This window comes from Artemia sp. Qi Xiang Cuo, chromosome 15 (genome assembly GCF_049724085.1).
Source record: "Artemia sp. Qi Xiang Cuo chromosome 15, ASM4972408v1, whole genome shotgun sequence".
Classification (NCBI taxonomy): Eukaryota; Metazoa; Arthropoda; class Branchiopoda; order Anostraca; family Artemiidae; genus Artemia; species Artemia sp. Qi Xiang Cuo.
In genome coordinates, this window is record NC_142808.1 from 43,260,318 (window position 1) to 43,285,602 (window position 25,285).

Genomic DNA, 25,285 nt, shown 5'->3' on the forward strand with positions numbered 1-25,285 from the left:
TATTAATCATTATTGATTTCTTTGTATTAAATTTTATTATTATTTTATATTTTTAAATATTATGAAATGAATGCAATTTTTAAATGTTATTAACAAATAAAAATTTTAATTACAATTTTATATGGGTTTTCTGGAAGCTTCTATACGCCATCAGCAATTTACTGGGTGTCAACAATTTCGAAGTTCTAGAACACGGCACAAATGCTCTGCAGACACGTTACTAAAACTACTTATGAAAAAAGATATTCTTTTGATTTTTTAATCATTTAGCTTTGTTTTTAGAGTTAAATCTTTGGTTGGTGTGTCTTTAGGCTACTAATTAATTGGCTCCAGTGACAAATATTGGTTTTAATCTATTGTTAAGAGAAGGCATTCTCTCAGTTCTATAGTTTTACAAAAAAAAAAGACTTTCCCTAATATATTGTTATTCATTTGGCTTTATCTTTTGGAGCTATTTCCAGAGATGTAACTAATAGATGAAACCAGGGCCATATCTAGGATTTTTTGGGGGAGAAAGAATTTTTTGGGGACGGGGTTTTACCATTTTTTTAAACTCAACAAAAAATTGTTTATATGTATTTTCTTTACTTTTATATTTAATTTTAAAATAACATCAACATTAATTAAATACTCTTATTCGTTAATGTTTAGATTTGGATTGTTAGCCAAACAGGTTTATCTAGGAGTCAATCTATGCTCAGTTTAGCCCAACATTTGCAGCCTTGACGCCGATGTTCTGTTAATTTGGTTTTAAAAATCTATTGTAGTATTTTGAAACAATTTTTTAATTTATTTCATAATTATAATTTAATTTGCTTATTATTTGCTTGACATAGCCTGCTGGATATAGAACTGGAAAACTCATTTAGAATTTGCTACTGGTTTCCTAACGAATGAATAATTACAACAATAAATTACAAAATTATTGCTCAAATAATTATGGTAATTACAAATGATTATGAAATGAAAAAATTAAATAATAATTAGCACAAATAGTTAACTCAAAATAATTACAAAATTAAATTAGCTTCCTCTCATAATGCTCCATTTATTGTCTTGCGACCTAAAATTTTTAGTTTTATTTAATTTTTGCTTTAAGGATATGTAGCGAATTTTGTACTGTAAATTATTTCCTTTTTTTGTTATTTTTCACTGATGACAGCTGTTGGATTTGTGGACGAAATGGTAACTTAAAACTGACTTTAGCCATTGTCTTTATAAATTCCTCATTTCTCCATACCTTTTTGCTCTTGTGTGATTATATAATTATAATATTTAACACATGAGTTATACCCTTTCCCCCTCAACCACGGAGAAGTATAACGAGCTTCAGAACAAACAACGTATGCAAAGTAGTTACACCATTCTATGATTTTCAAATTTTTTGTCTTACCCAAACAAAGTCAGTTGACTCAATCTTAATTTGGTCTTAAGGACCGTTCACGCTAGTGAATTAGGCGTATAATTCATAAAATTATGCGCCCTGTACACGAAAATCTGTGGTAAAATTTGTACACGCTTATCTCAGAGTGTTAAAAATTAATAGAAGCGAGTCCTATTTTCTGTGCTAAAAATTATACGCCGGCTATTCAGGACCAATAGGCTGCTGACTTTTGTGTCACGTGTGATTAAGAAAAAAAGAAGAAAATATTATATTAAAAATGAGTTCTTGGAACAATAAAAGTGTGGAATTTTGGGAATATTTTATTGACATTGTAAAAAAAAGAGAGTATCTTTATAAGAAATCTGAAAAGTTTTATAGCAATAGAGAAGTTATCAGGACTATCTGGGAGGCTATTGCAGTCTCCTTATCAAGAAATGGATATGGCTCCATAACAGGTTAGATGGCTCCACAACAGGATACCCCTAAATATTGTCAATGACAACATTTGATAAGCTTACATGCCTTAGTGTGAGACACAACCTTTCACCAACACTAATTGCCTTTTGCATCCGAGTGTCCCGTTTAGCCATAAGATGATGATGTGAGAGGAACTTTAGAAGTTTATCATACTGTAATTTTTTCATGCGAATCCACTGCTGAAGGAGATCTGCATTATTCAATAAAGTTATTTCAGAAAGCCAGTTGAAATATTGACTATGCCTATCGCGAATGGTTGCTCCAAAAACATCCTTTGAATTTTTTTTTTCTTCTGTGCCCTCAGTTCTTCTTCCTTGGCCTTGCGTTTCCGACTCTGTTCATGGAGCAAAATGACAATTGTACAAACAGCAACAACCTTTAGTTTATCACAATCAAACATTTCTTAGGTTTTGAATTTTTTGCCAAAACTTGATAGGATGTTTAAAGGCATTCGGTGTACAATTTTTCCCTAGTATGAACGGCCGCGGAGTATAAGGATTATACACATATAGTTTTTTTGTATACGTAAGCCTGAACAGTCCTTAATCACTAGCTTGTTTGTGTGTCACATCAGTCAATACTCACTGAACCAGATCATGTATTACTTATATTGATATTAGTAGGGGGTTATTCACCTGCAGCAACTGCCTGCATTGAAAAACGGAAATCAGAATAACGCAGCTGTGTTTTGTCATACATCAATCAAAATACACATAAAACACAACTAAAATAAATAAGACAAATTTAAATTATACCTGTCACATATATAAGAATATAAACCGATAAGATAGTAAAAACAAATAAATTAGTAAATGTGATAACTCTCAAATCAACTATTAAAGGGGGAAAAAAACTTATAGGGAATGAACTAAACCAGTAGTCTTTAGAAATTTATCCAATAGGTTTGTTCTTAGTTTTCTAGTCCAAGGAGGAGATGTGTGATGTCCCAGAACAAAACGCACTGTGAATGGCTTAAATACCTTCTCACAGCAATTCCTTAGCATTTCCCCCTCTTTTTTATATTTTCTACAGTTGAAGATGATGTGACGTATGTCTTCATACACTCCACATGTGTCGCAGTGGGGATTATTTTAATTTACCATGCGTTATTTTGTTGTTGTTTTTTTCTTTCGCTAATGACGGATATTGCACATGTTGACGGTTGTTGCATAATAGTAAGTTAATGCACTTGTTTTTTTTTTGTAGTTTTTCATTCCTTTTAATCACTCTTCTGTTCCTTTTGTCTTGCGTACTTCATTTTAATTTGATGGGTTTCTTAGTAAATAAATAGATATAGACGAAATATCCTATAGCATTGGTTTTAGCTACTATATTTATAGGGTGCTACCATGGTCTTGTAGTACCTTAGTAATTATATACAAAGCCTGATTAAAAGCTTTGACGCTTCCAGGCCCAAACGTTTTTGCCGGTCCGTTTGACATTTTGTGACCCTAAGCCCGGGCCTAATGAGCTTATTGATAAATCCTTGCCTGATTGTATACTTACAGTTATTTAAAGTTCGATCAAATACATGAGTTATGCCATTTTGCCCCTCGATTCTGGAGATACGTAAAGAGTTCCCAAATGAACACTGCGCCCAAGGAGCTATCAAAAGGCTAGCATTCTTTTCCCGTAAGACATCTCTCGCATACAAATCGAGGAGAGTATTATTATTGGTTTTCTTGATAGGTTCAACGTCCATCCGCAGATACTTTTCAGGAACAACAAGGCAAAAGCTAGAACAGTTCAAATCTTTATCAGAATGACAATATAAATGGTATATATATTGTTGACATCAATGAGTGAAACTTAATTTTTATGTTATTTTTCTTGTGGAGTGTATTTAAGAATACTGTGGTATATGGCCTGTTTTTTTGGCTCATAATAAATTATTATTATTATTTTTATAGTTCTAACTGTACTTCAACGGACGTTTTTTCATATTTATTAGGAAATATGTGAAGATAGTAAAACTAAATGTGCTCGTAACTATGGTTAAGAACTAAGCTAGAAGAGATTAGGACTTTAAATAAAAAAAAAACACAGGGGGACATGGGGCTATCTACACACAGTAGTGGATCCAGGTGGGGGCACGGGGGGTGCACACTCCCTAGCGTAGTGGTAGATTTTGGGATGGGACTGCTTACTCTGGTTGGGATTGGGACGATGTAACACTTTTAAGTTATTTTTGTAATTGGTTTTTAATAGTTGATTTGTAAAAAAGTTTTAATTGTTAACTACTAGAACTATTACAAACAATTCACCGCAGCACCATGCCGCCTGAGGCCTACACAGCTACGCACACTCCTCCTCCATCCTGATCATTTCAAAGCTTCCCTCTTTACACCCTCCCAAGCGGCTCAAATTTCCTTCAAATCTTTCTTTGTGACATCCTCCCACCCCAACCGCACACGATCGGCTTTCTGTTTAGCCCTAGACGGTTGGCCGAAAAGGACAATTTTCGGCAATCTATCATTCTTCGGTCGCAAAACGTGCCCTAGCCATCTCAACCTTTCTCTCACTATAGCCCTAGAAAGCAGGATTGAACCACACTTTCCGTACAGCCTACTGTTTGAAATACGGTCAGTCAGCCGGGTACCCAGAACAATCTGTACGCAATTTCTCTGGAAAGCATCTAGCAAATCTTCATCCACTTGTCGGAGCGCCCATGCTTCAGAGCCATGTTTCACCACTACCATCACTGTAGCTTCCAAATTTCTAATCTTGGTTCGCAGACTTATCTTCCTATTCTTCCAAACTTTTTTAACTGTGAAAAAAAAAAACACACTCAGCCTTGGCTATTCTATTTTTAACATCTTCACTGCTCCCACCGTCTTTACTAATAATTAAACAAATAAAAACAAGTTTTTTTTTTAACTTAAAATAAGGAACGACGTTAAAACTTAAAACGAACAGAAATTAATACGTATATAAAGAGGGCTGTCCCCTCCTCAACGCCTCGCTCTTTACGCTAAAGTTTTTTTATTGTTTAAAAAAATAGAGTTGTGAGAAAGTCAAACTTTAGCGTAAAGAGCGAGGCTTGATGAGGTTTTATCTTTCCGTAAGCATTCTGATTATTTGAGATTGAAACTTGCCCATAACTTAGGTTGCCTTCATAGAATGAAACATGTATTTCCTTTTTCCATCCTTAAAATTTTATATCATTCTCTAATTGAATCATATTTTAAATATTGCCCTGTAATATACCTCAACACATTTATGGTCCATCTCCAACCTCTTCAGATAATTCAAAATAAGGCGGTTAGAATCCTGGGTACTTTTGTTCATCGCCCAGTGAGGCTTCAAAATCTTTCAGAAACCCAAACTTTATATCTTTTTCCCAATATACTTAATCTCAAACAACTGAAAGACCTACATACAGCAATGTGGTATTATGGTATCCAATCTTCGGCAAATTATTTCCATGATCTGGGCATAATTGAGACTCCCATTTCTCCTGCCCACCATGTCCGCTCCAAGAAGTATCGCCTTCCCCCAATTAAATCTGAAAGAGGTAGATTCTCAATCAGATACCAGATTTCTCATATTGCAAATAAATTTAATTTAATAAATGTGTCCCGAAGATTCAAGAGCCAATTTTCTATGAAAAAACATATTTCAAAAATTGTTCTTTGCCTGGATGTTGGAATTGGTGAATTTGGATTTTAGTATGAAATTTGTTGTGGTGTTCTCGCGCTGGGGTGGCCTCCTCTGTTATCTCCTACCATGTGTGTCTTTTTTTCTTTTTTTTCATTATTGATATGCTTTATTTGTTATTTTATGTTTTTGGCCGACACATCGAGCCCATCTCCCCGTCGGCCAGTTTAGAAAATTAGTTATTCATGTAATTTGTTTGTTAAATAAACTTATTCTTCTTCTTCTTCTTCTTATTCTTCAGCCTCCCCCCGGGAACTTCGGAGGATTAAGTCATCCTAAAAGACATACTTATAATATTTTCGAACATGCTGAACAAAATGGCTATCTCAAAATTTTGATCAGGTGACTTTGGGAAAAAAATGAGCATAGGAGGGGGCCTAGTTGCCCTCCATTTTTTGGTCACTTAAAAAGGGCACTAGAACTTCTAATTTCCATTCCAATGAGCCCTCCCACGATATTCTAGGACCACTGGGTCGATACGATCAACCCTGTGGAAAAAAAACAAACAAATAAACACGCACCCGTGATCTTTCTTCTGGCAAAAAATGCAAAATTCCACATTTTGGCAGATAGGAGCTTGAAACCTCTACAGTAGGGTTCTCTGATACGCGGAATATGATGGTGTGATTTTCATTAAGGTTCTATAACTTTCAGGGGGTCTTTCCCCTATTTTTCGAAAATTAGCCAAATTTTCTCAGGCGCGTAACTTTTGATGGACTAAACTTGATGCAAATTATATATTTGAATTCAGCGTTGAAATCTGATTCTTTTGATGTATCTATTGCTATCAAAAGCCCGTTTTAGAGAATTTCGGTTACCATTGAGCCGGGTCGCTCCTTACTTACAGTTCGTTACCACGAACTGTTTGATTAAATAAAAATAACAATTTTTTTCAACTGAAAGTAAGGAGCAACATTAAAACTGAAAACGAACAGAATTTATTACGTATATGAGGGGGTTCGCCCCCTAGTCAATACCTAGCTCTTTACAATAAAGTTCGTATTTGGTTTGAATCACAAACTCTTGAATCACAAAGGCCATTTAATTAGAATAGATAGCTCTTTTGAAAGTACTAAAAAAAAAACTTTAGAGTAAATAGTGAGGCACTGATTAGGGAGCGAACCCCCTCGTGCACTTAACAGTTTTTGTTCGTTTTAAGTTTTGATATTACTCATCATTTCCAGTTGAAAAAACTTGTTTTTTATTTAATTTCTGGTCGTTTTTTAAATAATGCTGGGAAATCCAGCACCCCCTTCATAGAAATGTCCCTTCCCCCATGGAAATATCCTTCCACGTAACCCCCTCTCCCTCCCCACGAGAAAAAACCCCTCATGAAAACGTCTGTATGCTTCCCAATAACCAATACTATATGTAAACAATGGGCAAAGTTCATAACTTGCAACCCTTCCCTCGTGACCTGTGGGGGATGAAGTCATCCTCAAAGACATATTTATTAGATTTTTTTACTATGCTGAACAAAATGGCTATCTCAAAATTTTGATCAGGTGACTTTGGGAAGAAAATGAGCCAAGTTGCCCTCCAGTTTTTGGTCACTTAAAAATAGCACTAGAACTTCTAATTTCCGTTCGAATGAGTCCTCTCACGATATTCTAGGACCACTAGATTGATACGATCACCCTTGGGGAAAAAAACAACAAATAAACACGCATCCGTGATCTTTCTTCTGGTAAAAAATAGAAAATTCCACATTTTTGCAGATAGTATGTTGAAACCTCTACAGTAGGGTTTTCTGATACACTGAATCTCATGGTGTGATTTTCGTTCTATCATTCTATCACTTTTAGGTGGTGTTTTCCCCTTTTTCCGAAAATCAGGCACATTTTTTCAGGCTCGTAACTTTTGATGGGTAAGACTAAAATTGATAAAACTTATATATTTGAAATAAGCATGAAAACTCAATTCTTTTGATATATCTACTGGCATCAAAATTTAGTTTTTTAGAGTTTCGGTTACAGTTGAGTCAAGTCGCTCCTTACTTACAGTTCGTTACCACGAACTGTTTGATACTACCAACGTAAGTGAAGCTATCCACCTGATCAATCTTTTCATTACCCAACTTCACCTTACCGTTTTTTTCCCAACCAAGTATGAAACAAAATTTCAGTTTCTTTGTTTGGTCTCTGTTAGATTTTACTTATGACGCATCACCGCCAAAAAGTATTCAATTAAATTTAGATTTATCAGGGGAATCTGTATTACCACAAAAGCCAACTGGGAGGTGAAAATCTTCTTTTCGTATTTTAAAGGAGGGGAAACTTAAAATTCTAACTTCTTTAGGCTTTCGAAATGATATTTCAGGATTGTGTTGTCACTACAGGGCTGAAAACTTAATATTTAAACTTCTTTTTACTGTCAAAAATTGGTTTTCGAGTCTTGCTATGGCACAGAGGCGAAGAAATTGATATCATTACTTTTTTTGGCAGTCATAAAATATGGGTTTGCTTCTTTTTTTGTGAAGCGGGGTGGTTTTTACAACATTGTTGTTTTTTTTTGGAGGATTTGTATAATAGAAAATAAATGTATGAGAAGTGCAAAGATATTATTCGGTGTGCATGTAACTGAGCCCCAAGCAACTGAACCCCTGCAACTGAACCCCCGTGTAGCTGAACCACCGTGTAACTGAACCACTCTGTAACTGAACCCCCGTATAACCGAACCACCGTACAACTGAACCCCGTGTAACCGAACCCCCGTACAACTGAACCCTCGTGCTACTGAACCCTCTATGCAACTGAACCCCCTTGAACTGAACCCTCGTGCAACTCAACCCCCGTACAACTCAACCCCATTTAACTAAACCCCCATGTAACTGAACCACCATGTAACTGAAACTCCGTATAACTGAACCCCCGTGCAACTGAACCCTCGTGCTACTGATCTCTCGTGCAACTCAACCACCGTACTTACATTGGGTAAAACACAATAGGGTTATGAACCGTAGTTATTTAACTATGGTATAGTTATTTAACCTTTAAACTGTTTTAAATAAAATGGCCGTCCCAAAATTTAGATCGGATGTATTTGGGGGAAAAATAGGGCAGGGTGGAAGCCCTCCGATCACTTTTAACTCTGAAAAAGTACACTGGAAATTTTGATTTCCAATCGAATGAGTCCCCCCCCCCCCAAGTTCATACACAGTTTTTTTCTACAAAAACCTTATGTGTTAGCAATGAGCAACTAGCTTAACTTACAGCCCTTTCCCCAGATGCTGCTTGTGGGGTTGTTAACCCCAAAGGTATGGTTTTTTGATCTTCAGACTATTTTGAACCAAATGTTTATTTTTATTTTGATCGGATGTATTTAGGGGGGGGGGGTGTCGGTTAAGAGGCAAAGGCTGATTGTCCTGTGATTACCTTTATTTCTTCAAAATTGAACTTTCAATTTCCAATCGAATGAGCCTCCTACAAAGTTTTAACGATCATCCCTTCTATAAAAACCTTACATTTTAACAATTGGTAACTTGCAATAACATACATATTGCTGATTCAGGTGTATCAGCAATTTTTTTGGAGCAGCTTAGCCTATCAAGATGAAACTTCTGGGGCATCTACCTGCTACTACTGCTATTAATACTGCTACTACTACTACTAATTCAACAGTATTTTTACTTCTACTGCTCCTACTACGACCTCTGCTACTATTAAACTAGCACTATTAAGGCTAAGCGTATCAAGTTAAAAATTTGACAGAATGGGTATTTGAGGTGGAACTTGAACTAAATCAAAAGACACTATGTGCATGCAGATTTTCAAAATGACATATCTCAAAAAGGGATTTCTGTATTAAGTTGGAACTTTCATGGGTGCTTAAAGGTAAAGTCAATTCACCAAAAGGAAATATGTGCACGCTAAAGCCTGGATTTACCCCTAGTTCCCGAGGCCCGGACCTAGAAGCGCATAATGCTAGCGGAAGCAATAAATTATCACTGAGTAATTTTTTCCGGACAAAAACTTGACTAATGTGATTTATTGTCGCCAGGTGCACTCTGCCACTACATTGCCTATTCACAGAAAAGTTACTTTAAAACAACACAGGAATTCCATGGTCACTTATAAGCTGTCAGATGTCTCCCAAGAATGGTAGCTGAGAGTTCAGTATCACCCCTCTCTTTCATCACTTTTCGCTCATCAGTTGTGTTCTGTTAACACAAAGTTACATGGTTACATGGTTACACACAGTTACAGTTACATGGGGGCTCAGTTACACGTGGGTTTAGTTAAATGGGGTTGAGTTGCACGGGGGTTAAGTTCCACGAGGGTTCAGTTAAAGGGGGTTCAGTTGCATGAGGATTCAGTAGCACGAGGGTTCGGTTGCACGGGGGTTCAGTTGCACGGGCGTTCAGTTACACGGGCACGGTGGTTCGGTTTACGGGGGTTCAGTTGCACGGGGGTTCAGTTACATGGGGGTTCAGTTACTCGGGGGGTTAGTTAAATGGGGTTGAGTTGCAAGGGGGTTGAGTTGCACGAAGGTTCAGTTAAATGGGGTTCATTTTCGACATAACACCTTTAAATTAGGTGTTGTTTTCTTAGACCACACTGCCGTTCTAAGACGAACAAATAAACTTTCAAATGGGGTAAAATCCATTTATTTCGACAGTAAAAAAACAGGTACAAAAGTCCAGATATTTCGATCACATATACAGCGACCGTCTTCAGTAGAAATCTACTGAAAATGACTACTAAAGACGAGAATTCTATTGAAGACGGTCACTGTATGTGTGATCGAAATATCTGGACTTTTGTACCTATTTTTTCACTGTCTAAATAAAAGGGGTTCAGTTGCATGAGGGTTCAGTAGCACGAGGGTTCAGTTGCACGGGGGATCGGTTATACGGGGGTTCAGTTCCAATGAAGTCCACTTTACTGCCTATTTTCATCTAATTAAGGCTCTGCCTTATTTGACGTGTCACCGCCTCTGTTCATCCTAAAATTAAAAAAAAAATGCCAAAATCTTTAGAAATATCTGAACTTGAATAAAGGTTCGTATAAGTATGCACTTAGAACTCATTATATGAGTCGGATTATGGTTCCATTGTAACTGAACCCCCGTGTAACTGAACTCCAAGCAACTGAACCCCTGTAACTGAACCCTCGTATAACCGAACCCTCGTGCAACTGAACACCGTTCAACTGAACCCCCGTACAACCGAGCCCCCGTACAACTGAACTTCCGTGCAACTGAACCCTCGTGCTACTGAACCCTCATGCAACTGAACCCTCGTGCAACTCAACCCCCGTGCAACTCAACCACATTTAACTAAACCCATGTGTAACTGAACCCCCAAGTAACTGAACCCCTGTGTACCTGAACCCCCGTATAACCGAACCCCCGTGCAACTGAACCCCCGTGCAACTGAATCCCCGTGCAACTAAACCCTCGTACTATTAAACCCTCATGCAACTGAACCCCCTTAAACTGAACCCTCGTGCAACTCAACCACGCGCAACTCAACCCCATTTAACTAAGCCCCCTGTAACTGAACCCCCACGTAACTGTAACTGTGTGTAACCATGTAACTGTGTGTTAACAGAACACAACTGATGAGCAAAAAGTGATGCAAGAGAGGGATAATACCGAACTCTCAGCTACCATTCATGGGAGACATCTGACAGTTTATACATCAGTCCAGTTTTTGTCAGGAAAAACTCACTCAGTGATAATTTATTGCTCCCGCTAGCATTATGCGTTTCTAGGTCTGGGCCTAGGGACCTAGGGGTAAATCCAGGCCTGAGCGTGCACATATTTCCTTTTGGTGAATTTACTTTCCCTTTAAGCACTCTCTGAATCTGAAAGCTCTAACTTAATACACAAATCCTTTTTTGAGATATGCCATTTTGAAAATCTGCCAGCACATAGTGTCTTTTTATTTAGTTCAAGTTCCACCTCAAATACCTCATTCTGTCAAATTTTCAACTTGATACGCGTAGCCTTAATAGTACTAGTTTAATAGTAGCAGAGGTCGTTGTAGGAGCAGTAGAAGTAAAAATAGTGTTGAATTAGTAGTAGTAGTAGTAGCAGTATTAATAGCAGTAGTAGCAGGTGGATGCCCCAGAAGTTTCATCTTGATACGCTAAGCTGCTCCAAAAAAATTGCTGATACACCTGAATCAGCAATATGTATGTTATTGCAAGTTACCAATTGTTAAAATGTAAGGTTTTTATAAAAGGGATGATCGTAAAAACTTTGAAGGAGGCTCTTTCGTTTGTAAATTGAAAGTTCGAGTTCAATTTCGAACAATCAAAGGTAATCACAGGAAAATCTGCCTTTCCCTATTAACTGACACCCCCCCCCCCCAATACATCCGATCAAAATAAAATAAACATTTTGTTCAAAATAGTCTAAATATCAAATAACCATACCTTTGAGGTAAACACCCCCACCCGCAGCATCTGGGGCATGGGCTTTAAATTAATCTAATTGCTTATTGCTAACATATGATGGTTATGAAGAAATTTTTGTATGAACTTTGGGGGGGGGGGATAATTCGATGGGAACTCAGAAGGTCCATCGCACTTTTTCATAGCTAAAATTGTTAAAAAGGCGTCCCTCTCCTCTAATTTTCTCCCCGATTACTTCAGACAGAATATTGAGACGGCCATTTTATTGAAAACAGTTCAAAGGTTAAATAACTATACCATAGTTAAATACCTATGGTTCATAACTCTATTGTGTTTTACCCAATGTAAGTACGGTGGTTGACTTGCATGAGGGTTCAGTAGCACGAGGTTTCAGTTGCACGGGGGTTCAGTTGCACGGGGTTTCAGTTGCACGGGGCTTCGGTTATACGGGGGTTCTGTTGCATGGGGGTTCAGTTACATGGGGGTTTAGTTAAATGGGGTTTGATTTGCACGAGGATTCAGTTAAAGGGGGATCAGTTGCATGAGGGTTCAGTAGCACGAGGGTTCAGTTGCACAGGGGTTCAGTTGCACGAGGGTTAAGTTGCACAGGGGTTCAGTTGCAGGGGGGTTCATTTGCACGGTGGTTAAGTTACAGGGTGGTTCAGTTACACGGGGGTTCAGTTACAGGGTTTCAGTTGCTTGGGGTTCAGTTACCCGGGGGTTCAGTTACACGCACACCGTCGAATTACTCCTTCAAAGGTCGGAGTAATCATTTATGAAAAATAGATTTAAAAAAAATTGTTTATAAAAGAAGGCAAATAGTATATGCTTATCTTTTTTTTATCTAGCCGGTATAGATGGGTCTCTGAATTCTCAGTTTAAATCAGTGGAATGGCCTCGATTTTTTTTCAAACATTTACTAATAAAATGTTGAAAAAATTAACACCATTTGAGTTAACCACGGAAACGGAATGCAGCTACAATATTACTTGAGAATTTCTCCCCTTCTCAATAACAACCAATCACAAAATATAGTTAGGTTCTTTTGTTTATGCACAGAAAGGCTGCATATATTTGTCCATAAAATTGTATATACTGCTATATATACCGCTGAGGATTTTATACTTATTTTGGTACATGCTATCCTACCATATTTTCACAATTAGTTGTTTATAAATAATTTTTTTTTCAAGACAATTCTCTTTCTTAATGCTAAATCTGAGCTGAATATCAAATTTTTATTTTTGTGCTTTACAGACATATCGAGATTTAAACATTTAAATTCAATATCTGAAAATTTCTAGATTTAAAAATAAGATAATTAAAAACCTACCACAGCTTGAAACCCTGAGAATTAAATCATCAAACTCATATACTTAGTTGGAAGCGAATACATATATGCACCTTTATTAGAGTTGATTTTTTTCTGACGGTATTGGTCTTTATTTGAACAATTTAGGATGAATAGAAGAGGAAATACTAACGAAGAGCTCTAAACTGATAGGACTCTAAACTGACAGGACAAGCCATTATAAATGTTTATCGAAATATTGAGGTAGACATCGACTGTGTAATAAATAGACATAGCGAGAGAAGAAATAGAAAAACATTCTTTTTCTTATAAAATTGTGAATTATGTATTAGAATTTACGCTGTATATGAATTTATGAAAAATATATCGAAATTTTAAAAGTGGAAAGATACGCTACATTGTTATGAAAAGCGAAATTTTGATTAGAAAATTTTTGAGATTTCGTGAAAGTTGACATTGTTTATTAGGACACTCTTTTTAAAAAGAAACAGTGATTAGTTAGTATTTTTATTGCCTATGCTTAAAACCTTCGTTTTAAATGCCTTCTATGTATTTCTATATCTTTGTTCTATGTTTTTTACACCTCTAAAGGAATTAGAATTTAAAGCTTAATCTTCTACGCATATACGATTGTATCTTAATCCTCATTTCCTACTCTTCATTACCATCATAATTATTAAGCGATGCCATACAGTTAGGCGATATGCTAAATGGTTTGCCCCACTGTATATAAATATTATTTGGAAAAAACTACGTTTTCTAAAGAGTTAAAGAGGCTGAGTCACAAGTTCGAACCTTAAAACGTACAGGGATTAGGAGGTACAGTTGAAGGGCTATTGCCCCCCAAACCCTCGCTTTTGCAGCCTCTTTTGTTAAGATTTTTATTTTGGGGGTCTACCAACCCCCTCAACCCCTGCTTTTTCCCTTGCAAAGAAATGCTTTACAACACGAACGAAGTCTGCTTGAATTTTGTACCGTAAGAACATCCTATTGCATCTCTTTGATTATAAACAGTACCGAGCCTGTTTGCTGGATTTTTTACAGGAGATTTTTCTCTAACCGATAAGAAACTATTATGTGATGAACTTGGTACGACCAACTGATTGGAGGCTACGGGACTTAAAAAATCTTAACAAAAGAAGCTGCAAAAGCAGGGGGTTTGGGGGTCGGTAGCCCCCCAACTGCACCTCCTAATCCCGGTACGGCTTAAGGTTCGAACTTGTGACTCAGCCTCTTTAACTCTTTAGAAAAAATAGTTTTTTTCAAATAATTTCTGCACGTTTTTGTACAGTTTGTTACTTATTATTGCTTGACTAACTGTAAGCTGATCGTGTCAGGGGTTAAAGTTGGGGGGCTGCCGCCCCCCCCCCCCAAACCCCCCGCTTTTGAAGATTCTTTTGTCAAGGCTTTTAATTCCTGAATACTCAAATCAAATGCACAGTAAGATTTTCTTTTTTCAACTTTTCTTCGAGCATGCGGTTATACGGCATGTTATCAACGCAGTGGAGACTTACCTGTAAGCTGAAGGCCGACTGTGATATTCTTCTGGAGACGCCTGTTGAGCCGAAGGATTTAATAGATTGGATTTAAAAAAGAAACTGAGTTTCTTTTTTAAACTTTAAATTTAAGAGATATTACTTTTTCAATATTTAAAAAATTTACTCTGACGGGGAATCGAACCCGGGTCTTATGCTTGACAGACAGAAATAGTGACCACTGTACCATCAGAATACTATTCGTAAATTACTTTTAGTCTGTGCGATCTATTTTCGACGCCAGCAAATACATAGTAAGATTTTCGTTTTTCGACAAAAAAAACTTCTGGGAAAGAGCTGGAATTTTTGGAAGCTTGCAGTCGGTCTTGTCAGGTTAAGAGGACTATTTTGATCTAATTTAATAATGAAATACTATGCTTTTAGGAATTTCAAAAATTAAAATGGGCTCTTATAGGAAAACGAGGTTTTTCGTAAATGCAAATTCGGGGGATAATTTTTTCTGTCTGAAAACATCAAAAGGCCCTAACCCAGGTCAAATTCCGCTTCGAATGAGTCCTCAATCACCCGGATCCGTTGCCAACTGTGGCCTGTAGGCGTGGCTGATAAAAAAAACTTTAAATTTGGTTTTTTGGAAAACAGGGAAGGAGTGATCGGATTGAGCTGAAATTTTGAGGATAAGCTCCCAGGCCCTAGAAAAACTTATCTTCTAAATTTCAGCCTAATCGGACAACGTTAAATGGGGGCTGTGGTGGGAAAAATTAACATAGACTCTTATAGGAAAACGAGGTTTTTCGTAAATGTAAATTCGGGGGATATTTTTTTTGGTCTGAAAATATGAAAAAGCCCTAAAAGGTTGAATTTCAGTTCGAATGAGTCCTCATTCACCCGGATCCGTTGCCAACTGTGGCCTGTAGGCGTGGCTAATAAAAAAAAATTGATGAGCATTAAGTGGCTATATTTGGTTTTTTGAAAACAGGGAAGGAGTGATCAGATTGAGCTGAAATTTTGAGGATTAGCTCCCATGCCCTATGAAAACTTATCCTCTTATTTTCAGCCCGATCGGACAACGTTAAAGGGGGGCTGTGGTGGGAGGGTCGAAACTTCCGGTCCACTTTCCCCCATGAAGATAAAATCGGAGGGGGGTGAAATTTTGCATGTATCTTAGTTTGAGCTAAGGCTACAAACTGCAATCACCACCGTCTCTCTGCGACCGCTAGGACCGGAAATCGCTTAACATTGTGGTGGGTCGCCTCTTTAAAGAGGCACAAGTGTGCCTCCTTGATAAGATATATCAAACAGTTCGTGGTAACGAACTGTAAGTGAGGAGTGACCCGACTCAATGGTAACCGAAACTCTAGAAAATTGAATTTTGATACAAATAGATAGCCTACATATAAAGAATCAGATTTTAATGCTGATTTCAAATATATAGGTTTCATCAAGTTTTAGTCCTACCCATCAAAAGTTATGCGCCTGAGAAAATTTGCCTGATTTTTGAAAAAAGGGGGAAAGACCCCTAAAAGTCACAGAACCTTAATGAAAATCACACCATCATATTCAGAGTATCAGAGAACCATACTGTAGAGTTTTCAAGCTCCTATCTACAAAAATGTGGAATTTTGCATTTTTTGCCATAAGAAAGATCACGGATGCGTGTTTATTTTTTTTTTTCTTTCTTTTTCCCAGGGGTGATCGTATCGACCCAGTGGTCCTAGAATATCGTAGGAGGGCTCATTGGAATGGAAATTAAAAGTTCTAGTGCCCTTTTTAATTTACCAAAAAAATGGAGGGCAACTAGGCCCCCTCCCACGCTCATTTTTATCCCAAAGTCACCCGATAAAAATTTTGAGATAGCCATTTTGTTCAGCATGTTCGAAAATAATATAAGTATGTCTTTTAGGATGACCTAATCCCCCGAACTTCCCGGAGGGAGGGCTGAATAGTTATGAACTTTACCCAATGTTAACATATAGTATTGGTTATTGGGAAGCACAGTATATATTATTAGCAGTATGATCTTTCCGTATCTCACCCATTATAAAAACCCGGACCGAGGTTCGAGTGCTCCAGAGAACGTATAAACATAAGCGACATTAGATCTTTTCACGGGTAGACAAGTCAGATCTCTCTTGAACGCGAAACTTGGCTTCGCGTTCATGAATTAGTGGATTCATGAATACATCCACATGAATAAGTGGATTCCGCTAATGCATGAATAAGTGGGAGGAGCTTTTTGTTCGCACCGAGAATGAAGAGCCAGAAATCATCTGCGGTAAACTTACTGCCTAATTACATAAACTGTGTTGGGAAGTATACAGACGTTTTCAGGGGAGATTTTTCCTGGTAGTGGGGGGTGGGGGGTGGGTCGGGGGTTATGCGGGAGGATCTTTTCATGAAGGAAGTTTTCATGGGGGAGGGACATTGCTATGAAGGGGACGCCAGACTTCCCAGCCTTATTTAAAAAAGATCAGAAATTAAATATAAAAAAACAAGTTTTTCAACTGCAACAGCAGCAATATCAAAATTTTAAACGAACAGAAAATATTACATATATGATTGGGCTCACCCCCTAGTCAATACCTAGCTCTTTAAGCCAAATATTTTTTAGTACTTTCATAAGAGCTATTTATTCTAATTAACGGACTTTGTGATTAAGAGGTCATTTTTAAAGAATTGTAACAAAATTTGAACTTTCGATTAAAGAGCAAGGTATTGACTAGGGGGCGAACCCCCTAATATACGTATTAAAAATATATGAATATAGAAGTTCGTTACGTAAGTTAATTCGTAAGTTACGTATATTTATTACTAATAAAAACGTTCGTAAATAAATTAAACAAGTTTAGAGAAAGCCATTTAACCAAATAAAAGTAAATTAATATGGAAATTTTGTTTTAATTATTCATGTACGGTGAGCCAAGATCAAAACCTGCATTTATTCAAAAACGTTCAAAAATTAAATAAAAAAAAAGTTTTTTAACTAAAAGTAAGGGAGACGTTAAAACTTAAAACGAACAGAAATTATTCCTTATATGAAAGGGGCTGTCCCCTCCTCAGCGCCTCGCTCTTTACGCTAAAGTTTTTTATTGTTTAAAAATATAGAGTTGTGAGAAAGTCAAACTTAAGCGTAAAGAGGAGGGGAAAAAGTTAAGCGAAAAAGTTTGGAAGAATAAGAAAATAAGTCTGCCAACCAAGATTAGAATATTAGAGGCTACAGCGATAGCATTGGTCAGATATGGTTCTGAAGCATAGGCGCTCCAAAAAACAGACGAAGATTTTCTAGATGTTTTCCAGAGAAACTGCCTACGGATTGTTCTAGGTACCCGACTGACTAACCGTATTTCAAACAGCAGGCTCTACAAAAAGTGGGGTTCAATCCCACTTTTTAGGACTATAATGAGAGAAAGGTAGAGATGGCTAGGACACATTCTGCGGAGGAAGGATGACAGATTGCCAAAACTTGTCCTTTTTGGCCAACCGTCTAGGGCTAAACGGAAAGCAGGTGGTCTGCTGTTGGGATGGGAGGATGCTGCAAAGAAAGATTTAAGGGAAATGGGAGCTCCCTGGGAGGTTGCAAAGAGGAAAGCTTTGAATTTGAATTGGGATGGAGGAGCACCTGTAGTTGTGTTGGCCTCAGGTGACTTGGTGCTGCGGTGAGTTGTTAGTTAGTTTAAAGTTAATAATTTGGCTTTTTAGTTAAAAATAAAACGCTTTTACACTATTTATATATACACTATTTATATCAACGCTTTTGTACAAAGTTTTAATACATTAAATTATTACGCGTTTCATGCACCAAAAATACTATACCAACTTAATGCTGTTAACTTGGAATAAAACCTTAATATGCTACCACAGCTTCTGGTTCTTAATTGGTCATAGGATGACGTGACGTAAAACACACTTTGGATTCCCTTATCCGCACCACAATCTTCCTCCAAGCTGCATTAAGAGAGTCAATCCTACAATTGCACCACTAGAAATATAAACTCGAACCTTAATATCTGGATTAAGGCTCCTCAAACAAAGAATAATCCTCCTGCTGTCCGTAAAAGACACACTTCTGTTCGTACAGCTCACTCAGGAGTCATTCAGGGGACTGTCAATTATCGAACCTTATTCAAAAGTTATATTCTGGACGTACCGGAAAATGTCCGACATCTTGTATTTTTCATAGCATAAACAAATCTTTTGTCTTAGTTGCAGATAATACTCCCAACCTTAGTTAGAATAGCACAGCATAAATATATATATATATATATATATATATATATATATATATATATATATATATATATATATATATATATATATATATATATATATATATAGACCTGTTAGGGCCTTTTGATATTTTCAGACCGAAAAAATTATCCCCCGAATTTACATTTACGAAAAACCTCGTTTTCCTATATTAGCCCATGTTAATTTTTCCCACCACAACCCCCCTTTAACGTTGTCTGATCGGGCTGAAATTTAGAGGATAAGCTTTCCTGGGGCCTGGAAGCTTATCCTCGAAATTTCAGCTCAATCTGATCACTCCTTCCCTGTTTTCCAAAAACCAAATATAAAGTTTTTTGGGAATTTGCTTGCGTCGAAAATAGCTTCCATATACTAAAAAACAATTACCATTGTATCTGTATAGTCCAGCGGTTGATACTTCAGACTGTCAGGCGGAAAACTCGGGTTCGATTCACCATCAGAGCGAATTTTTTATACTGAATTTAGACTTTGAAAAGAAACTCAGTTTTTTTTTAAATTATTTAAAAAAAATTAAGTTTTCTAAAGAGTTAAAGAGGCTGAGTTACAAGGTCGACCCTTAAAACGTACAGGGATTAGGAGGCACAGTTGGGGGGCTGTTAAAGAGGCTGAGTCACAAGTTCGAACCTTAAAACGTGCAGGGATTAGGAGGCACCCTGTACGACGTGATTTGAGTATTCAGGAATTAAAAGCCTTAAAACAAGAATGTTCAAGAGCGGGGGGTTTGGGGGGCGGCAGCCCCCCCACATTAAATACTGACCCGATCAGCTAGCAGTTATTCAATCAATAATAAGTAAAAAACTGTAAAAAAAAGTGCAGATATTATTTTAAAAAAACTAAGTTTTCGCAATAGTTAAATGGGCTGAGTTAAAAGTTCGAACCTTAAAACGTACAGGGATTAGGAGGCACAGTTGGGGGGGGTCCAAAACCAAAACCCCCCCGCTTTCACAGCCTTTAAATATAAACAAAATTTCTTTAAACTGAAAGTAAGGAGCGACATTAAAACTTAAAACGAACAGAAATTATTCCGTATATGAAAGAGGCTGTGCCCTCCTCAACGCCTCGCTCTTTACGCTAAAGTTTTTATTGTTTAAAAAAAGAGTTGTGAGAAAGTCAAACTTTAGCGTAAAGAGCGAGGCGTTGAGGAGGGCACAGCCTCCTTCATATACGGAATAATTTCTGTTCGTTTTAAGTTTTAATGTCGCTCCTTACTTTCAGTTTAAAGAAATTTTTTTTATATTTAAAGGCTGCGAAAGCGGGGGGTTTGGGGGCGGTAGCCCCCAACTGTGCCTCCTAATCCCTGTACGTTTTAAGGTTCGACCTTGTAATTCAGCCTCTTTAACTCTTTAGAAAACGTAGTTTTTTTCAAATAATTACTCATTAAATAATTACCCTTTGTACCTCCATTATTAAGAGAGTCAACCGTATATCATACCTTCCTATCAGCACTTCCACTCGCCACATCCGTAGTTTTCGGATCGCTCACATATATTTTCTTATAGATATTTTCCACCTATGCTTCAGCTGTTTCCAATATAGTTTTTTTTTTTACTGCTTTTATCAAGTCAGTCTTTACAACGCATTCGTAGTGTCTCGTACCCTGTATTTTATGTCTTTCTGGAAGATATTCATGAAAAATAATAAGAAAAAGTGAGTCTACATTTTTTTCATTTTGCCAAATATTTGCTCCATGTACCACCATGCACACGCAAATTTAGTACCATTAATAACTTTACAACATAGGCATAGAAATCGCAGTTCCAAGACTTAGCGGCAAGAGAACAGCAGAATACTCAGGGTGTAGTGTTTTCATTTGTTTATATGTGAGTTCTCAATTTTATTTTTCTGTCAGTCTCATCTTCAGCTGTACTCACATGCTATTGCCGTTGTTGTTAGCATAAATGTTTAGTTTCTTTGGTACTGTGCTAAATTCCGGGACACATGCGACAAATGAAGTTTGGTTAATGTTAAAGAAATAAAACAAAATAGGACGTAAATATAATAATTTATGAACAAAATTGGGCTATATATTTGGACATTATGGGGGGGGGGGGGTAAAGCATAGCATATATTAAATACAGAACCTAACTTAACCCAACCTAGGTACCTTTTATTCCCCCTAAACCCCAAAAAACTGAAGTAATTTTACCATCCATGTTCATTCAATCACTTATCATCGCAGACTAACAGGTTTTTGTCTCATTTTAGCATTATCACTTCTCGCATGTGTCCTGGATTTTAGCTCAGTACTGTTTCTTTTTCCTTTTTTTCATGTTGCTCTGTCCTTTTTTTTGTTTAGATGGTTTTCAAGATAAATCTTATTAAATATTGCAGCCTATATTTCCACATATCAAACAGTTCGTGGTAACGAACTGTAAGTAAGGAGCGACCCCGCTCAATGGTAACCGAAACTCTAGAAAACGAGTTTTTGATACCAATAGATATATCAAAAGAATCAGATTTCAATGCTGATTTCAAATATATAACTTTCATCAAGTTTAGTGCTACCCGTCAAAAGTTACGCGCCTGAGAAAATTTGGCTGATTTTTAAAAAAGGGGGAAAGACCCCCTAAAAATTATAGAAACTTAATGAAAATCACAACATCATATTCAGCGTATCAGAGAACCCTACTTTAGAGGTTTCAAGCCCCTATCTGCAAAAATATGGAATTTTGCATTTTTTGCCAGAAGAAAGATCACGGATGCGTGTTTATTTTTTTTTTTTTCCCAGGGGTGATCATATCGACCCAGTGGTCCTAGAATATCGTGGGAGGGCTCATTGGAACGGAAATTAAAAGCTCTAGTGCCCTTTTTAAGTGACCAAGAAAAATGGAGGGCAACTAGGCCCCCTCCCACGCTTATTTTTTCCCAAAGTCACCCGATCAAAATTTTGAGATAGCCATTTTGTTCAGCATGGTTGAAAATATTTTAACTATGTCTTTTAGGATGACTTAATCCCCCGAAGTTCCCAGAGGGAGGGCTAAAAGTTATGAAATTTACCCAATGTTAACATTTAGTAGTGGTTATTGGGAAGTATACAGAAGTTTTCTGGAGGTTTTTTTTCTGGTAGTGGGAGGGAAGGGGGGGTCGGGGGTTATGTTGAAGGATCTGTTCATGAAGGAAGTTTTAATGGGGGAAGGGAAATTTCCATGAAGGGGGCGCCAAACTTGCCAGCATTATTTATTGGTTATTGGGAAGTATACAACCATTTTCAGGAAGGATTTTTTCTTGAGGGGGGGGCTAAAGGAGGGGGTTACTCTGGAGAATATTTCCGTTGAGGATGTTTCTTTGGGGTAAGGGACATTTCTATGAAGGGGTGCCGGATTTCCAAGCATTATTTAAAAAACGATCAGAAATTAAATAAAAAAAAACAAGTTTTTTCAACTGAAATGTAAGAAGGAATATTAGAACTTAAAAAAAACAGAAATTATAACGTATGTGAGGGGGTTCTCCCCCGTGTCAATACCTCGCTCATTATGCTACAGTTTTTTTTTAGTGCTTTCAAAAGAGCTATCTATTCTAATTAACCGGCCTTTGTGATTCAGGGGTTTGTGAATAAAATTATTTTTTTGCTTTTAACGTAAAGAGCGTGGTATTGACTAAGGGGAGAACCCCTTCATATACGTAATAACATATACGTAATAAAAAAAAACAATAAAAAAACAAGCGATACGGCTCAATAGTAATCGAAACTTTTAAAAACGGAATTTTGATGTCAATAAATGTATCAAAAGAATGTGTTTATAATGCTGATTCTAAATATATAAATTTTATTAAGTTTAGTATTACTCATCAAAGGCTACGAGCCTGAGAAAATTTACTCGATTTTTTAAAGAGGGGGGAAACATCCTCTACAAGTGAAAGAATTTTAATGAAAATCACACCGTCAGATTCAGCGTATCAGAAAACCCTACTACATAGGTTTCAAGCTCATATCTGCAAAAATCTGCAACTTCGTATTTTTTGCCAGGAGAAAAATATACGAATATAGAAGTTAGTTACGTAAGTTAATTTGTAAAGACATCCATTTAGCAAAAGAAAAGTAAAATTTTTATGCAAATAAAAGCTGCATTAACTAAAAAACGATCAGAAATTAAATAAAAAAAACAAGTTTTTTAAACTGAAAGTAAGGAGCGACATTAAAACTTAAAACGAACAGAAATTATTCCGTATATGAAAGGGCTGTCCCCTCCTCAACGCCTCGCTCTTTACGCTAAAGTTTGACTCTGTCTCACAACTTTATTTTTTAAAACAATAAAAAACTTTAGCGTAAAGAGCGAGGCGTTGAGGAGGGGACAGCCCCTTTCATATACGGAATAATTTCTGTTCGTTTTAAGTTTTAATGTCGCTCCTTACTTTCAGTTTAAAAAACTTGTTTTTTTTATTTAATTTCACATAAGACGTTTGACGGAAGTAGAAATGCTTTAAATAAGATTTGCTGAAGTTCTGTGTCTTGTCATTTGTTCAAAATTATTCTTTTAATTTCAAATAAAAAATTTGGTACTCGTCTATTATATAAAACACACTCGAGAAGTGAAGTTTGACACCCAGGAAACTAGTGAAAAGTTTTAGAGGCAAAATATGCTAAATAAAAAAACAAACAAGATAAATTTTGATAATTACAATTAAAAGCCACATTAATTAAATGAAAACACAAAAAACCTATTAGTAAAACATACTTGAAAAATATTCGGTACTATTCTATTAGCTAGAAAACACGCGAGAAGTGAAGTTTGGTTAATGCTAATGTGCTAATGAAATAAAAGAAAATAGGATAAACATATAATAGTTTAGAAACAAACTTCGGCTATATATTTGCACATTAGGGGTGTGGGGGTAAAGCATAACATAAATAGGTAACCTAACCTAGGTACCTTTTTTCGTCCTAAACCTCAAAAAACTAAATTCAAATATAGCTCCCAGAGTGAGAAACTTCCTGTTTATACAGCGTATAAACAAGTCTTGTTTATTAAATCCCGGGTAATGCCTGTTTGATGTTTGCTTTTCTCGAGTGGCTGTCTCGTGTGTTTTCCCGCTAATAGAACAGTACCGAAAATTCCTATTGAGAACTATTTTTACTTACAAAAAATAAAATTAAATAGTTGAGCTGAGTGTAAAAAGTGGTATTAGAGTATTAGCAGTATTAGTACACTTTATGTCAATAAAACTATATTTCCATCTCTAAGAAAATATATTGTGTTAAATTTGATGAAAAAGGGTTTTAGAAATGTTTTTATGCGAGATTCTAAGTGAAAAATAAATCTCATTCTGATCCCGGAGTAAAAAATCTAGCCTAAAACCTACCAAATTTTGGTTAAAATTCTGAATTTTTAGCAATGCATGCTTTTAAAAAGAAAAGAAATAAGGATTCTTTGTTTCCCAAATTGACATAAAAATTACATCGCGTCTGGCAAAATCTCTTAATAATACTTGATCTTATTTTAATTCTAGAATAAAAGAAAACTCTAGCTTAAAACATTTCTAACTTATTCAGGGGCTATCAAACCGCCTTTGTGAAAACTTTCTTGACCTTGGCCAGTTTTATTGAATTTGTTCATTTAGGTCAAACCAACTTTAGGTGGGTTTTTTTTTCAAAATCCAAGATAAACTTTGGTAGCAAAACTACAAAAATCAAAAGCTACATTAATTATATGTATAAAAAACAAATCCTGTTAATAACACATACTTATAAAGAAAATTCGTGTTAAAAATATTCTTTCCACAAAAATAATAATTAAATAGTTGAAATGAACTTAAAATTCCTTTTAGACACACAAAAAATGTCAATAAAAACTAAATTTACATCAATAAGAAACCAAATTATCCATAATGTGATTAACATTTGAAACTATTTTTATGCGAGACTCGGCGGCTGAAATAAGATCTTATTTTAATCCGGAAATAAAAAAAAATCTAACCCAAAACCAGCTAAACCATATTCAATGGTTGTCTGACCCCCTTTGCGGAAACTTACTTGACCTTGGCCATTTTTACCGAATTTGGCCAATTAATAAGGTTAATTTTAGTGCACCACGAGATTATATTTAGCTCAAAACCAATTAAATATATTAACCGATTATTTGGCCTTCATTTAGGGCACAATAATGTTTAGTGAGAGAGAGAATAAGAAGGTACGAACTGGCAGAGGCACTAATTGGAGTAAGGGGCAATTGCTCCCCAAGATTTTGAAAAACATTTTTTGGGTATTTTTATTTAAAAGAACCAAAATTGTCCACTTTAGATTTTGAAAAATACATCTTTTGTATCTTCGTTAAAATAAAATTGAAGAAAAATCCTCTAAATTTTTATAAATTGCCATCCCAGCACACCAAGAAACTGA

At 36.3% G+C, this 25,285-nt stretch overlaps 1 protein-coding gene across 1 annotated transcript in view; it reads right to left on the bottom strand.

Annotated features, from left to right (window-relative positions):
• LOC148943695 (voltage-dependent calcium channel subunit alpha-2/delta-1-like) overlaps nucleotides 1-25,285 on the bottom strand; it is a 193,288-nt gene that overhangs the window by 26,384 nt on the left and 141,619 nt on the right. Inside the window, exon 16 of the mRNA XM_089101204.1 lies at nucleotides 3,368-3,597. Coding sequence (XP_088957330.1) covers nucleotides 3,368-3,597 — 230 coding nt within the window. The remainder of the gene's footprint in view (nucleotides 1-3,367; nucleotides 3,598-25,285) is intronic.